Source organism: Carassius auratus, chromosome 16 (assembly GCF_003368295.1).
Source record: "Carassius auratus strain Wakin chromosome 16, ASM336829v1, whole genome shotgun sequence".
Taxonomy (NCBI): Eukaryota; Metazoa; Chordata; class Actinopteri; order Cypriniformes; family Cyprinidae; genus Carassius; species Carassius auratus.
The window spans coordinates 27,753,939-27,771,235 of record NC_039258.1 but is presented as its reverse complement, the minus strand read 5'-3'; the positions used below and the strand labels follow the sequence as shown (position 1 = coordinate 27,771,235).

The window sequence follows — 17,297 nt, the reverse complement described above, 5'->3', positions numbered from 1 at the left end:
GTAGGAAGATGAAAGTCCTATGGGTTTGGATTGACAAGAGAGTGAGACAATGATGGCAGACTATTCAGTTTTTGGAGAACTATCTGCCAAAATGACAACAAATAAATAAAAACACAGAAAACTGAAACCTCCAATGGTGGACACAGCGTAGAACCATAAGAGCAATAGAACATTATTCAGAGAAAAGCAAATACATGAGTGAAAGAAGGATCAGACTAAAGAAAAATAAGTGAGGAAAAACTGGCACAGGGATGAGGGCTTGTTGAAATTCGATACATGCCTTTTTCCACTGCAGGGTGTATTCATCAGAGGACTTGGTCTTACACTGAAGCTCCACAGCATCTCCTTTAGCAGCAACCAATGGGCCTTCTGGAGTCACTGCCACGGGGTCAAGATCTGACGGAGGGACAAAAGAATGAATGTAGCTCAGAGGTCTTTTAAGTTGATGTTGAGAAGCAGTGGTGGTATAGTTTACTAAAACTGATTGAATATATATATTTTGGTAAGCTCAACACCACCTGAGAAAGGTTTATGTTAAAATTACCAAAATGTAAACTGAAACAAAAAATTAATTAAAGCTAAATAGAAAAAAGTCTAAAGCACATCAAATTAAATTAACTAAAATTTAAATTAGATCTAAAACTATCAAAATAAATTCTAATTTAAAATATTAACAAATATAATAGTATCTTAACAATACACAAATAATATATATATTATATATATATATATATATATATATATATATATATATATATATATATATATATATATATATATATATATATATATATATATATATATATATATATATTGTTATATATATATTGTTATATATTATATATTTTAAATATTTTCATTCGCCACAGTATTTAATCACATAATTCATTGAAGTCTATTTTTAATTCCAGTGAGATGGTCTGTAAAGCCTGTCTAAATTAGCATTGGTAATGGAGGAGGGCAGAGGTTAAGAAAGGATAATTTCTGTTTTATTTAGCAACTCATCCATTGTATTTATTATAGTGTCTAGAACTGATACTTACAGTGAACATTTAAGCTAAGAGTTTTGGTAAGCTCAACACCCTCTTCAGCATCAAAATCCAGAGCTTCACACTTATAGATTCCAGCATCCATTCGAGTGACATTCTTCACTGTTAGCGTTCCTTTCAATCCTCCCAGTTGTTTGTCCTTATGAGTGAGTATGTACATACATGAGTGAGAATAATATCGTCAGCTAGATCATTTGGTTGTGATTTGGCATGAATGCTCTCTCACCCCTTTATAAAATTCAAACTCTGGCTGAGGGTTTCCGTCAGTCTCACACTCCATCAGCACATCATCCCCCTCTTTGACTGGCCCCTGATTCTTCAGTTTGAAGAACACGGTTTCTGTTGAATCTGATTGGAGGAGAGCACAGGATGAGGGGTTTGAGGTAAATGAGCGTACAGTTGACACATTGTGAATGTGTGCACGTCGGACTCACAGAGCAGCGAGAGGCTGAACTTTTCGGAGCTCTCCTGTTTGATCTGGTTGTTTGGCATGCTGTACTCCACCGTGCAGTGGAAGACAGATTTAGCATCAGCTTTAACCGGCTGCATGAACAGCGTGCTGGTCATGGTGTACAGGCCTGAGGCTTCCTTCACCACACTAGGTATCATATATGTTTCTGAGAAAGAGAGAGGGACAGGATTAACTTCCCTGTAAGATGTCTGCAGGTATGTGAAGAGTAGGGAAATGCTACCGCGCTAATTAATACTAAATATAAATTTAAAAAATGCATATGTATGTATATATTCTTAAATGTACTGAATACATCTCAGTATTTTAGGGGACTTTTGGGTATTGTATTGGGAAGTATTAAATATATTTTAGATTATTTAAACACACAAAAAATAATATTGTGAAATATTACAAAGATTTTTCTATTTTCATATATTTTAAAATATAATTTGTTCCTGTGATTGCAAAATAAATGACTCCATTTGTCTGTGTCACATGATCCTTCATATATTTTTACAGTTGTCCATATTTTTGTTGAATCTGTAATCCATTTATTATGATTCCTTGATTAATAGAAAGATTAATATAAACAACAGTGTTTATTTGAAGCAGATTTTTTGGTTATATGTAAATATTTGTCCATTTTGATTCAATTAAATGCAATTAAATTCTGTAAAATCAAGCAAAGTTGATTGGACAGCGCTTTATAGTACAAATGGTCAATGACCCAAAACAAACAGCAAAAGCAACCATGGAGTTTTTGAAAGTAAAAAATATGATTAATCTGCAATGGCCAAGTCAACCTCCTAATCTCAACTCGACTGAGCATGCATTTCACTTGCTGAAAACAAAACTAAAGACAGAAAGACACACAAACAAACCCCGTCTTAGTTGAGGTCCATGAGGTCCAAACGATTCTTAACAAAATATAAAAAATGAACATTTTATTTATGATTATATTCATTTGTCCAATTTCATTTGAGCCCCTGAAAATAGGGGGACTGTGTGTTAAAATGGTTTTAATTCCTAAGCTTTTTATGTTAGATTTTTGCTTTGTTTTTGTTTTTGTTATATAGGAATCGCAGTAAACATGCAGCGTTGTAAAAGTAAGTTGGTGAATAAACAAAAGGACAATGCAATAAAAAAGTATAAATAATTAAGAAAATTAAATGTATTTGTATGTTATTTAATTAGTATAATAATTTATTGATAATAAATGTTTAAATTAATATAATAATTGATACCTTTCACTTGAGTTAATTTTATTTAAAAAATTGTTTTTGTGAAAACCTGTATCTTAACAGTAAATCACGCTTTTTACAGTCAGTTTTATAGTTTAATATGTTACCATTGCCCTACCCTGCTCAAAAGGGATTCATTTAATTTGTTCGGGTCTTAAAAAAATCTTAAATTTGAGATTAAATCCTGCAGATACCCTGATATATATACACTAAATCCCAAACTGTGGTCTTTCCAGACAGAAAAGAGTGCACTTTTCTAATTCTGCACTTACTTTCCTTCAGGTCCTTTACTTCAGGCAGAGGAGTGGCATCTTTAAACCAAATAATACGAGGCTGAGGGTGAGCATTCCTACTGATGCACTTGCCCACCTAAAAAACATACCACACACGCTGGATATTGTTACACAATTTCAGATATTTTTACTAAATTAAGTCACTGTAACCTTGCACGAAATGAATTTACATTTAAAGGCTCGCAGCTATCATATACAGCTATGAATATATGCGAGACTCACCTCCGAGGAGGAGCCAGTTTCGGGAGTGACAGTAATAGCCTGATTATTTCCTGTGATCGTTGGCTTCTCCGGAGCAACTGGGATAGGAAAAGAAAAGTGCATTAATAACTTAATTCAAGTCAGAAATATGGTTCCTTAAACAACTGGTCATATAGATACAAACACACTAAAAGTCACTGAAAGAATCATGAAAGCCAATAACATGATCTTTTAAATAATTTGCATAAAATACACTGAATGTATGCCCAGGATGCATAGCTAAATGATTGTAAATAACTGCTGCCACGATCAAGAGAAAGACTCAGAAAGTTATTTGAAATAAAATCCAGTTTACCACCTGCTGTCTGTGGGCGGTAATAGCATAACATTAAATGCGCCAGGCAAATGGTGCTGAATTTCGTGAATAAGGCACAATATAATGAGCCTAATTTGCATGCAAAGGTGTGTTTGTGCTGAAAAGCTCTTCTGCAGCTAAAACCGGATTGCAGCTAGTTAGTGAATAAACATCAGGGTTTTGCACTGAAATTGTCAGGGTTTTGGATTTTTGGCCAGCAGTGTTTTTCCTTTTTGCGTGTCTGTGCTTGCATGTCTGTGAGTTGGTGTATCTGGGGGCGGGGCTATCCATTCCTCTCTGTGCGTGACTACTGAATGTGAATCACTTGCTGTCAATCAACTTAAAACCTGGGTCTTCCATCATTCGGCCAGATCATTCAGTCTGTCCGTGTGGTATACTGTGCTAAGGCCTCCCAGTGTTCAGACTTTTAGAGTTCTAATTCTGTTTCTCCTGTGTTTTAGACCTCCCTTGTGTTCATCCTGAATTCTGCCTGCCACGTCTGATCAACGGACTAATCTCTCTGCTCTACCAACATATCTCTGGCCTGTTTGGTTTTTCAGCTCACCTAAGCCAACAATCTTTAACAGCAAATGAGAGATGGATCGTGTTGCTTGACTTTTATTTGCATCATTTTTTATCTGTGTTCTGCTTTTGGGTCAAAAGCTGTGATTGGTTACAACAGAAATAGTCTGTGCAAAAACTTGTTTAGAGAACTTTCCCCCAAATGTTCCAAATGGATGCATGAAAAATTTGTTAAATATATAAAAAAAAGCCATGCATTAACCTTCTGGCACTTCTAATTCCTTTTTCAAATTGAGCCGCAAGCTCTCCCCCACCCAAACAAATCACACACAAGGTCACCATATCACTGCTCCCAGCTGTCATCTGGTATAAAAATAAACTGAATCATTTTTAATAAAATTAGCAGTCATGCCATTCTTACAAGAGCACATAGTTTAGTCTCTCTTCGTGCCGCATGATCTTTCTGAACCAAAGCATTCTCTCATGTCTTAATCTTTCTCAAAATGTGTTTGAAAGACACTTTAAAAGAAGGAGAGAACATGTGTGAGTTTGCACAAAGATGGATGTCTCTTTCTCTCTCTACATAAGGACATGTCCCTCTGGTGCAGCCATTAGCCATGAAGCAGGCAGCGGCATTGGTCTCCTGGGAGGAGATGTCATTGTTTTCCAGTCCCCCTGCTCTCATTCACAATTATTACAGCCATTACTGCCTCTCTCGCTCCGTGCAGTCTGGGGTGGCAAATGAACAAAGAGTCTGTTCTGCTGTTTTCTCTGGTCTGCGCGCACTATCCCACGCAGCCTACGCCCTCCTACACACAAACAGTTGTCTAGTTTTTCATAAAGTGTCCCCATCAGTGACCCCATCACACACAGCTGGGGGAGGGTCTCTAAAGAAATAATGAATTGCAGAGCAGGGGGCTGAAAGTTCAATACATCATAATGCAGGCCAATTAGAGACACGCAGAGTCATTTAAAATAAATCTATAAACTGTGATAAATTTAATATTCTACAAATCATGATATAAATGCACCAAGTACCCTGACTAAGGTCTATAATATTTAATATGCATAATGTTGCACCACCTTTCTATCTCACCTTCTATTAAATAAATGACATTTTATTTCTAGAAAGGTGATTTTCAATAATTGACATATGCACACGTGAGGTTGCATTTATTTGATCAAAAAAAGATTTTTTTTAAATATAATATTCATATTATAACATATCATGGAATATTATTACATTTTAAAATACATTTTCTCTGTATTTTTTTTTCTGTTATGGCAAGAAATAATTCTTATATAGTTATAAAAACATTTCCCATTATTATCTTTCATTATTTTCAAAAAAGTCATGCTGCTAAATATTTTTGTGGAAAACTTCATAATTTGATTCTTCGTTCATAGAAATAAAATAGAAAGCTCAAATAAAGAGCAATTATTTGAAACAGAACAAATCGTTTGTAACATTATACGGCTTTGTCACTTTTAAGCATCCTTGCTGAATAAAAGTATGTCTTTAAAAAACATGTGCTGACAAATGTTTTAATATTTTTACTGTAAAACAAAATACTGGTTGGGAAATAGTTTTTACGCTGAATTTTACAGTTTTCTTGCAAATGTCCAGTTATAGTTCTGAAGAAAGAAAGAAAATGTCAGTTTATGTCTGACATCTATTTTAGGAACATGTTTAGAATTTCCAGCTTGACGGTTTACATCTTACTCCTGTGCTGGAACTTAATTTCAGTGCAAGAAAAGCAATACACAAGCATGCAGCCTCTTTAGAAAACACACCTCACCCCATCACTGATTAAATGTTCCTCCCTTAAATGTTTTCTCAGTGTAAGATCATACTCCCAAGGCTTTGCCTCTGATTTGGGGTCAGTTAGGCAAGGACAGGGAGCTCTGCTCTCAGGTCATTGGTCATTAGTTTAATGCTTAATGCACATTGAACTCTATGGCTCTCATAACCTTATAAAATGACATCCATCAAACATGACAAGTGCAATCACTCTATTAATCAATAATGTCAAATGCAATCTGTACAGCCATAATTGACCCGGGGCAAACTCATAAACAACACCCAAGACTAATGAATAGGGGTAAAAGTGGCTGGCCACATGTCTCATTTAGTTTATGGAAATCATAGAGGAGTGGACAAAAGCTCTGCTAATATAAAGGGAATAAATACGTTATGCAATCATTTTCAGTCAGACTTACAGAAAACCTTGACCTGGGTCTTATCTTCAGAGAACCCTACAGCTCCGGCAGACACTTGGCAGATGTAGATTCGCTCATCTTCCACCATGACTGGAGAGATGGTGAGGGACAGGTCGTTTTCCATGGTTAGACGATCTGTCATTGTTGTGCCTGGATCAACACCAATACCTTGTGGAGACTTGAAAGCAATTTGTTTTCTTGCACCTGAATCCTCCTGGGGATGATGGAAACACATATTACATCAGTGTATTATAGCATTTTACATGAAGAAATGCAAAACAAAAAAGTTGTATAAATGTAAAGTCACTTGTGTACTTACAATCAACCACTGGACCACAACAGCAGAGGCCGGTGCAGAGGAGGTGTAGCTGCAAGGAAGTTTGACAGTCTCTCCTTTAATCACTTCCACCTCTGGAGTCACCTTGACCGTGACTGAAGCCAGACATACTGTAAAGAAAAGGGAAAAGAGACAAAAAATTACATGTGTGATAGCAATGATGGCTATTTTACTTGACAATTGGACTTGGATTTGACGGGAAGGATCGAGGGCTGGAAAGGTGGCAGTGAACAACACTCATAATAATTTGCCAGACGGCTTTTTACTGCGGCAGCCTCGGAGTCACACGCAGTGAGAAATGATCCACATGCTGTGAGTCTGAAACAGCCATTGTGTTCCCGCTGCCTCCAAACATGAAGCCCAGCTGCACAGAACCAGGTGCAAGAGAGAAAGAAAAAAGACTGTTGATAACCCTTTGCTCTCGTGAAACTGAGTAGTAGGAGCATGTTAGGGAGTCCACATGGGGCTGGGTGATATATCTTATATTTCAATATATTTTCAATGATTTTGAAAGAAACAAATTTAGAAACATCATGAATATTTAACAGAATTGAATGCATCTTTTATATCTTCATCAAGATTGTGTGTGTGTGTGTGTGTGTGTGTTAAATGCAATATATGTTACGTAAAGATATTCAAAAGAAGTTCAAAAGAAGAAAAATCTGCTGTTAAAACACTTTTAAAACATAAATGTTTTTAGTGCCAATAAATAATGAAATATTAAAGCTACCCACCAAACTAAGTTATACTGTAAGTTATTTATGTTTTTCAAAAAACTTCCAATCTCAGACTACTTTTTGTTGTGTAATGAAACCCAGATTAAGAGTCCTTTTGTGCATATGTGTAACATGAGCATTGAGTTGACTTGTTTAGAAAGATCACATGAGTAGACAGACAATAATCTCTTCTAGGATCCTCCTTTATCTCTAGATACCTCTGGCTGATAGACAACACACATAAACTCACCCGCTAAAAGATTCTCATGACTCCCACAGAAATCAAACCGAAAGCTTGTGACCACTGTAATGTGTTACACAGTACAGGCTGTCTGAGGGGTTAAAACCAGTTTAAAAAACAGAAGAAGCAGTGAAAAGAAATGTAAAAAATGTTTTTATGTTTTTTGTAAGATAAATATCCAGATTTCCTAACATTTGCTGACTGTGGGACGCAGAAGATATTTATCTTACAAAAATGTATGGATTCGCTATACAGCGGGCCTTTATTCACCCCCAGAGCAGTGTGAGGGATGTTTTATTACAGATGCGCCCACTTTATTTCACGTCTTCTTAACTGTTGACAACAAACACCCGCTCACCCCCACTGAAAGGCTTGGAAGAGCAAGGACAGTTTTTAATATAACTCCGACTGGATTATTCTGAAAGAGGAAAGTCACATACACCAAGGATGCTTTGAAGGGGAGTAAAAGATGGACAAATTTTCATTCTCAGGTGAACTAACACTTAAAATGAAGTTTGAATGAAGGTATTTTTTTTTTTTAAATTACATTTTCAGCATAGATTAAAATTTAGTAAAACATACAGTGAATTATATAATAAATAGCATTATATAAGAAATAATAACATTTTAGTCATTATCTCATTAACACTTCTGAAATAGAGGTTTTTGTTTTGGGGGGAGGCTCTATGAATGTCCACATGAAAGGGAAAACAGCCAGATGACATCACCTCAGAGCAAGTCGCAGAATATTTTGAATTCGTTTTTTATTTTTATATTTTAATTTGAAAGTTTTAGTACGTTTTTACTCATTTTTTTTAAATGCCTATTTAGTTTTATTAATTTTTATTTCAATGTTACTTATTTCATCGACCTACACTTGTACAATGAACTTGTACACTTGTACACTTACAATGAAAGTGCATGCTGCCTTGACACCTTGCTATGTAAAATAAGTTTAGTTTTTTATATATCATTATTATTTTAAGCATTTTAAAATGTATTTATTTTATTATAAATAGCAAAAATATTTGTTATGGCTTTAGTATAATAACCCTGAATATCACACAACTGTGACTGTTATCCAAACAAAACTGAAACCCACTGAATGTTTTTGATGTCTTTTGTTTTTTAATATCTTTTTTGTTTTATGAAGGCAAGCGATTGATGGGAAAAATAATAATATCTGTTTAACACCCCTACCTATCTTTTTTTATTCTCACTACTTAGATCTGAACAATACTTCTTGTCCACTCATCTTTTCTGCGAGGGGAGCAGCTGGACAGACAGAGGGGCAATTAAAGGGCAATTAGTGCCTCCTCTGTTCAATCTCCACCTCAGCAGGGGCTGGATGGGTGCGGTCAAGGGCACGTGCGGGTGGGTGCGAGTGATAGCGAGTGGGTGAGATAATCGGATTTAAAGAAAGAAAGAGAGCACGCGTGATGAAACAGATGGACAGGAGACGTTCTCACTGTGAGCAGCAGACACATCGACAGACACTCACACTGAGAGGAGACCATACACACACACACACACACACACGCATTCAGTATTTATGAAGCGCATCAGGTCGCCACACTGCATTCTGAAAACTCAAGGCAGTTTTCAGACGGATGGATCATTTTAGTACCGCCAATTTCTGGCAAGAAAGTTACAGACAGAACTGGGCCAGTCAACTTCAGAAAGACGGAGAGCTGCCACAGTCAAAAGCTGCAGATGTATCATCCGCCTGAAGTTCTGCCCCAAACTGAATACTGTCCCTCACACACATGCACAGTTGGAGAACAGACGCATCTGTAAAAAAGAGCCAGCAGCCGCTCCACTTCAACTTTTAATGCCTTTTCTATTTTTTTATCTTCTTACTTTTATGTTTTTGCCATATATCATAAAAATGAAAAGAAATAAAATCACCAGTGAGTGAGTCAGTGCCATTTTTAATCTAACAATGTACCCTCCCCTCAACTTTATAACCTGCTTTCCTTAATATTTTGACTGTTGCCACACAAGCACATACAGATGAATGGTGTGTTTACAGTAGCTTTCCACTGAGCGGACATACTGTACACTGACATACAAACACACACAGATCTGACAGGCGGAAAGGTGATCGCTCCCTCATGGCCAACAGCTTCAAATGTAAACTCAATTTTCCATTAACACCCTGTCATCATCATTCATTTGAGTGCTCAAACAACAGAAGCAGTGGTTATCGCATGCGCTCCGAATGCTGCTCAAACGGGCAAAGCATGTTTGAGTCTGGCTCATAACAGCTGCTTTGCAAAATCCCAGTCCCTCATCATTTCAAAATAGCCAATAGAAGAAGAAAAAAAAGTATCTCACACTCCTTAAAGCTATGTTGTGAAAAAAACTAACTGAATTAACAATGGATGAGTTTACAGTACTGGATGTTTGGATGCTCCACACAGAGGTTATGAACTACGAGACAGAGAAATGTGTCTCTTGAGAGCACCTTTGACATGCAGTGTTTGTGTGCAAGTGTTGTTGGAAACGAAACCAAAGTCTGTCAACTGAGCCCTGTGGCTGATCTTAATGATAGTAGAAAAAAGTCGCATAAACAGAAACACTGCTGGTCACAACAGTATAAATAAAATATAAGCTAATAATCTGTCCTCCTATCACTGCTCTCAAAGCATCTTCACCCTGCTACAGTTTTTCTATATCTGCTTGGTCACTTTCAGTTTGCTTCCATTTTTTTTTGTGTTAAACTTCATTAATAATTGCTTATAAAAGCAGATATACTTTTACCCACAGAATTTTAATGACTGTTTGTAACTTTAAGTAAAAAAAAAAAAAATACCTTGAGTATGAGTTCTGGTTACTAACTCAAGCAGACAGATGGTTATATTTAAATTAAATACAGAAGTACATTTCGACACAAACCGTGCATGAATATTCATGAGAAAACAACCACCCACACACATGTACACAAACAGGAAAAGTGTTAACCTTGCTGATTTTTATGGAGGGCTGTAATTTTTGGGGATGATGTTGTGCTGAACATTATTGCTATGGCAACAGGGAAGCAGGACCTCCAGGGGAAGACAAGTGAGTGGGAAGGAATTGGGAATATCAGTAGTTACAGCTGGATGACATTCACTACTGCAGATGCTGACAGCAGACTTCAAGACTTCCACTGCAGTCCTTTGGGGTTATTGTATGTATAAGACTAAGAAGAACTTAAGATTTAGACTTTCTGCAATATTGTTACTTTTGTTAACTAAAATAAAAACAAAACCGATTTATATAATCACATTCAGCATGCAGACTCAAAGGACTTCAAGAAAAATATACGGTGTAAAGTAACTTCAGGACAGGAACAGGAGGCAAATTTAGTACTTCCTTCCTGACATCTTCAAATAAGCTCCCAAATACAAAATGAGCAAACGGTAGATAAAGAAGGCCGGCTGTGAGCATGTGTGTGTGTTTAATGGATATGTAGGGTGGAGAGGAGCATGATGGGCCCATGTACGGCCTGACATCCATCATCAGTGCCGTGATGAGACAAGAACAGGTGCAAGAGCACCAACTGCAGCTGCTGGCTCTCTTACACACTCAGCCACAGAAACAGACAGACAGACACAAAAAATAAGAAGTGAAAATGGGGTTGAGTAATAATATGACATAAAGGTTGCAGGAAATTGCTAAAAGCAAAAACACTAAAAGGAAAATTGAAAAGGTCAGCTTTGTTTAGCCTATACAAATTGGTTGATCCATCATTGCTTAGCAATACTTAGAAAAACAATAAAGTGTTTCCATTTCCCCTATAGTCATCTATGTGAAGCTGTGCAACTGTGAAACTGTGAAATGTGTGAAATTCAGTTACCCTAGTCAGGCCTTCAGAGCATTGTTTTCTCCATAAACTTCTTGAAGGCAGTGAACCACTGACAAACCACAAACGCAGACATTATACTGCATAGAAATAAGGGCCTTCTAATTTTCAAGCGTCCGTTCTAAGATCAATATGTTTTACTCAGCTTATGATAATTCTTGTTTGAGTCAAGTGCATGTCTTCAGTCAAGCAGAAAGTGGTTACACCACACTTTTCACTGGCATAAAACTGAGCTTTGAATATTTAACTTAAGTATTTAGGTTTAACTGACTGAGGTTTTCGTACTCTGTGTGTGTGGTCAGAGTCTTCGACTAAAACAGGACATCAAAAGAGCGTGGGAATTTATCTTTTGGCTACCACCAAGTGCTACATTCCTCAGCCTCGTGCATCTCTCCCTGCCGTTCTGTTTTCATTTTGGGACCGCGGACCTGTGACAAACGACACTAGAGTATATAATAACAGTCATGCTGTTATGATTTAGGAATGTTATTGGTTGTTAAACATTCAGCGATGCTTCACATCATTCACTAGCCTGACACACTTCTCTGCACTTCACTCTGGTAAACAAAACTCCTCCCATTCCTCTTTCTCACCTTTGCTTGGTTAAAACGGCTGTGAATTGCGGTTTAGCAACACATTTACCTCTGTTAACCAATGTGTTTCTGAATCTAGAATGCATTCAGTAGTTTGGTGCTAATTTAAAAATAAGTTTAGTTTTTGTGAAGTCATCTGGATGCTGTACACCCACGAGACTGTACTCATAACAGTAACAGTTAAGAGGGGCAAAATTGAAATTTAAAACAGCATGACCCGCAGTGCTACTGGCTGCCGTCTCTGTAGAAATGCTGATAAAACTGATGGAAGAACAAAAATTAGACAGCAGAACACATTATTGTGCTTTACCAGAAGAGACAATGGGTGAATCAGTAACTCAACTGCTGAAGAAGCAGAAAAGTCCTGAAGCCAGAAGACAGAAATTCACACAAAAACAAAAACCGAGCATAACATCAGTATGGCATACACAAGGTGGAGATTTTTGATGACCGGAAAATTCAGAGTAGTTATGCCTAAGTTGCTCAACCATGGTATCCTTACATAAAGTACAAACAGAAAACTGATGCTAATGCTAGATAAAGAACTACTGATTTTACCTTTAAAATGAATATTCATTGATGAAATAAATATGTCTTCCATGACTTCCATCTTGTCCCATATCCATCTGGAACTTAATGATGGAATAAAATGGATCCAGATCAAAAAAAAAGAGTTTGCTAAAACAATATCTGAGAAATTATTTTGCTATTTGTTAACATTATTTCTAGTTTCAGAGTATGATTCCATCCAATGATAATTAAAAGAGAAACTTCTGGAATACCTGTTAAATTGTTCATAAAAATAGCAAGAATGCAATCTAATAAGGTACAAACATGATTTAATATTGATTTGAGTCAATATTTTGCATGCCCTTTCACGCTCTCTAGATGACATGTTTTATGATAAACAGTAGTTTTGCTATAAATAGGTAAAGAGTCTCTGTATCTTGATCTCTGAGGATAAACAGTGTGAAGTAGGCTACAAGGTCAGTTCATGCTCACTCTTTTGTTCTGTTGGCAATCCACCCCACTGCTGCAGTCGTCCTGACAACAGTGCCACGAGTCAAACAAATTCAATCTGAGGGCCGGCGCCAACAACTACACGACATGAAAGAAACTACGTTTACACAAATAACACGGTGCAGTGTGCGGATCGCATTAGGATGATCTGTACAATGAATAAATAAAAGATGAGAGTTTATTAAGCATGCACTTCATCATCCTACATAAAATCTATGTACAAGATATATTAAAAGCTATCCGATACTGTTCTGCATCTATAATTTATAGTCTAGTTAGTTAGGCTGGTGCATTTAGTCTCTGCAGCCAACACAGCTTATGTTTTATTCTTTTTTTACTTAGTTTATAAGTAGGTTCAAATGCCTAAGAGATTAAAATATCCCACTCTATCTTAGAAATGTGAGCTTGCACTACAAAACTAAATATAGAAGCGTATCTGTTTGCCGAAATGACACAAATTTGATCAATATATATGACGTGTGTCATATAAATCCGATTGTAGTTTGTTATGTGGTCAACAAGAAAGGATGGAGCGCAATCTTACGGCCCGTCTCAAAAGTTTCAAATTACTCGTTTCGGGAAACTCAATTTGAAATCGCCTCTAAGGGACTGGAATGAAACTCACATGACATTGACAAAAATGAAGAGATGGGATTCTTATTAGGGCATGTCAGCAAAGAGGCAGGGATGAAAAAAAGAGTTAATATTTAATGCTGAGGGACAACTCTCCCTCTCCTGATCACCTGACCGGCCCCCAGGCGGTGCAATTACAGCCCCGTATTCCCAACTCCAGTTCCCAGAGTGAAGCTGAACGTGAGAATGAAATTTGGGGATGGAAATGGGGTACACGTTGGGGGATGGGCAGTCACATTAAAGTGCAAAAACCCAATGAAAAATGGATGCAAATGGGGGAGTACAGAAAGAAACAGAGATGTCTAAATGGAAGGAGTCTAAACGCTCCAACTGAGTGCTTGTCTGCACTCCCCCCATTTATTTTAGCAAAAATTGAGCGTCTAAAGCAGGAGCCAGATATATGCATTGTTTGGCAGCGCAATCAGTCGGGCTAGATGGCAGTTAATGGTGGAACAGCCAGTAATGGACATCTAAAATGAAGTGAATTAAATAGGAGAGCTCTGAGAGAGAGAGAGATGGAATAAAAACTGAAAATGGGAGCAGGCTGCAATAAAACAAATAAGTTGATTGACAGCAGCGGGGTGGGAGTGGATGAAGGGGTTGTATAAGCACTGACAGTTACTGTACGAGAGCCGCCACACTGCTGCTGTGTTTTAATGCTACAGCTGCCGCATCCACAATGCAGGCTCTTCCGTACCAGCCAAACTCATTATTGAGATAGAAGGATAAGGGAAAATCGGAGAGAGAGAGAGCTGAGTCAGAAGATAAATAGTAGGGCCATGTGAGAGAGACATTACGGCTCGAGTTAATCTCGCTAAAAGGGTTAGGACAGCCAGCGCTGCCCCCTTGCTCTCTTCCTCTCCATCCAGAGCCACTTCTCCACTCCATCTCTCTCTCTCTCTCTGTCCCAACCTTCCCTCTGTGGAGCTTACTTTTCTCTGAGGGATGACAGTAAGTTGCATTTATAAATATTGAGCAGACATAGTGGTGTGTTTAGGGTGTAGATAACCAGAAGGAAAGGGGGTTATCCTGGCTCAAATGAGACCATATCAACAGAGCTTTGTTCTAGCAGGAAATACATTTCTGAAGAATGAAAATAACGATGATATCATAACACCTCAACGTCCCTTTGAAGTTCCAGACATCATTGTCATCATCAGCTGTCTCTCCAGAAATACCTTTATAAAGAAAATATAATTAATTAAAGAAGAATTGTTTTTTCTTTATTATCAACAATCCTCAACCTTCTTTTAATCCCAATGCTTTAGTGAAACATTTGAGATATTAAAAGATGTCCTTTTCTACTAGTTCCTTTCTCAGTTTTCTTACAGCTTGTTATGAACTTATCAAGTTCAAAAGAAGGTCTTTCAAGCAGGCCACACACAAAAACTTTCTTCTTTTTTTTTTTTTTTGCCTATGTCAGCCTTAATTCTAGTCTCCTGACTTCAGTTAACACTTCTCCTTTTGTCTGCTCTTTTGCGCTTTCTTTCACCCTCCTTCCCTCCGTAAGCTCCTCATTTCTCACACTCAGGTGCTTTATTAACTGGACAATGGAGCGGGTGACTTCTGTAGGGGCTATTGGGGGGACTAGTGGGGTGGCTGGCACACAAAACCCATTTATACACACCAGTCCAAGTCCATTTTACTAGCTTTACTGTAAATTGAGGAAGATTCTTCAATAAAAAAGAGAACTGCATCCCTTCAGCCCATGAAACTAATTTCATTTAAATCAGAGAACTGAAAATCTAAATTAGACCTGGAAATATTTTTCAGTAAAGTTAAAGATATGGATATAATTATGCAGCATACCACATTTGGTTTTAGTAGCATTTTACACAATACATATAACCTTGTGTTAAAGGGCAGTTTTAACACTGGGTTCAGAAATGTTTCACATTTGTCTTTTTGAAAGGGGGTTGGCAGCATTTCTAACCCTGGGGTATGAAGCTCTGCTGAATTGCGCTGCCAAAAGTGTACAGTGTGAAAGAATGCGGCGCGAGAGTGTTAGACAGCCAATCATAAATGATACAATGCCTCATTAAATATTCATGAGGTCTGTACAGCCATAGAAACTTCCGTGCGCTGTGTTTAGTTTCAATGTCTGAGGAAACCTGTACAAAATGTCAAACATGTTAACTGGGAGGATGACATTTCACAAATGGAGAATACAGGTTATATGCTTGTTGCATGCAGTATTTGTCCAATTAAAAAAAGTTATTAAAATGTATATAAATAACATGAATACATTAACCATGGTTTACAGTAGTTTCAGTATATATATATATATATATATATATATATATATATATATATATATATATATATATATATATATATATATATATATATATATATATATATATATATAATTATTATTATTATTATTTTATTTTTGGGGATAAGCCTGCCCCTACCCACCCCCACCCCCAACACAAAAAAAATATCCTAATTTAATAAAAGTGCAGATCATTTTAATTAACAATTTTGTCCTCAACCCAACACACTTTTCCTCTCTTTTTCTCTCTCTCATCTTTCACCCAGTCTGGCAGGAGCCCTTTTCTATTTAGCCAGGAATCCCTTTTCCTCTAATGAGCTTCGGTTTGGCAGCAGAGAGGAGCAGAGGGAGGGAGATAGGGCGAGTGACTCCAATCCCTGAGGCTGCTGATGTTTGACTGTACATCCCCGGGCCTGCTTCCCTGTCAACCAGCATATAGTTAAGATGGTGTAGTTTTCCTTTCCCGTTTCCAGGTTGGTTAGAATGGGAAGAGAAGGAAATGAGGGAAGCATATAAAAAATGAGCATCTGTTGTGGCCCGAAAGATAAACGTCGAATGACTATGCATAATTACATCTGCAATGCGTATATTAACAGCTTCAGCCATGAGCGAAAATTTAATCAAATGATATGGTGTTAATCCAATAGGATTAAGGGAGAGTGTTATCGTAACATTGCACGTCTCCATGGTGAAGCAGAATAAGAGTCGTCTTGTCGAACCAGGCCCGTGAAAACACCAGGGTGATCTCATGAGGGCCACTTACCGGAGGCCCGCTGCTGCAGTGACCGCAGTCTGTGTGTGTGTGTGTGAAGAACTGATAGTCAAACGCACTGAGCTGTGTAAATCTCAGCTCTGATGAAGTAAAGCAGAATCTGAGGGCGAGTTTAAAGTGTAGGAGTGGAAGAAGGGAGGACGAAGGGCTGATAAGGGGGACAGAGGGTGAAGGACAGAGCGAGAGGAGAAGGAGAGCAGGTCAGGGATTGCTTGTGTCCTGCTGGTTCCAGCACAATGCTATCACAGTTACTCCTGCACCTGCCTTGCTTGCTCTCCCCCTTCCCCTTCCCTTCAATCTCTCTCTCTTCACTTTTCCTCTGCCTCACGTCTCTCCCTCCAGATTTTCTTTTCTTCCTGCTGCTTCTGCCTCTCCTTCTTATTTGATTTTTTTCCCCTCTAAGCCTGTCTCCGGTATAAAGTGAGTTTGTTTACAATGTCGACAGTGCTAACAGCAGACTGAGGGCTAAAGGTCAGAATCACACACATTGCACACACACTTTCTACCTTCCCTTTCATGTTTCCTGTCCAC

At 37.6% G+C, this 17,297-nt stretch overlaps 1 protein-coding gene across 2 annotated transcripts in view; it reads right to left on the bottom strand.

The window, feature by feature from the left end:
• bcam (basal cell adhesion molecule (Lutheran blood group)) overlaps window positions 1–17,297 on the bottom strand; it is a 46,148-nt gene that overhangs the window by 7,482 nt on the left and 21,369 nt on the right. For both annotated transcript variants that reach the window (XM_026285056.1, XM_026285057.1), the window contains exons 2-9: window positions 6,652–6,779; window positions 6,333–6,546; window positions 3,257–3,333; window positions 3,014–3,110; window positions 1,484–1,666; window positions 1,276–1,397; window positions 1,044–1,188; window positions 281–396 (exon numbers count right to left, since the gene is read on the bottom strand). In XM_026285056.1, coding sequence (XP_026140841.1) covers window positions 281–396; window positions 1,044–1,188; window positions 1,276–1,397; window positions 1,484–1,666; window positions 3,014–3,110; window positions 3,257–3,333; window positions 6,333–6,546; window positions 6,652–6,779 — 1,082 coding nt within the window. The remainder of the gene's footprint in view (window positions 1–280; window positions 397–1,043; window positions 1,189–1,275; window positions 1,398–1,483; window positions 1,667–3,013; window positions 3,111–3,256; window positions 3,334–6,332; window positions 6,547–6,651; window positions 6,780–17,297) is intronic.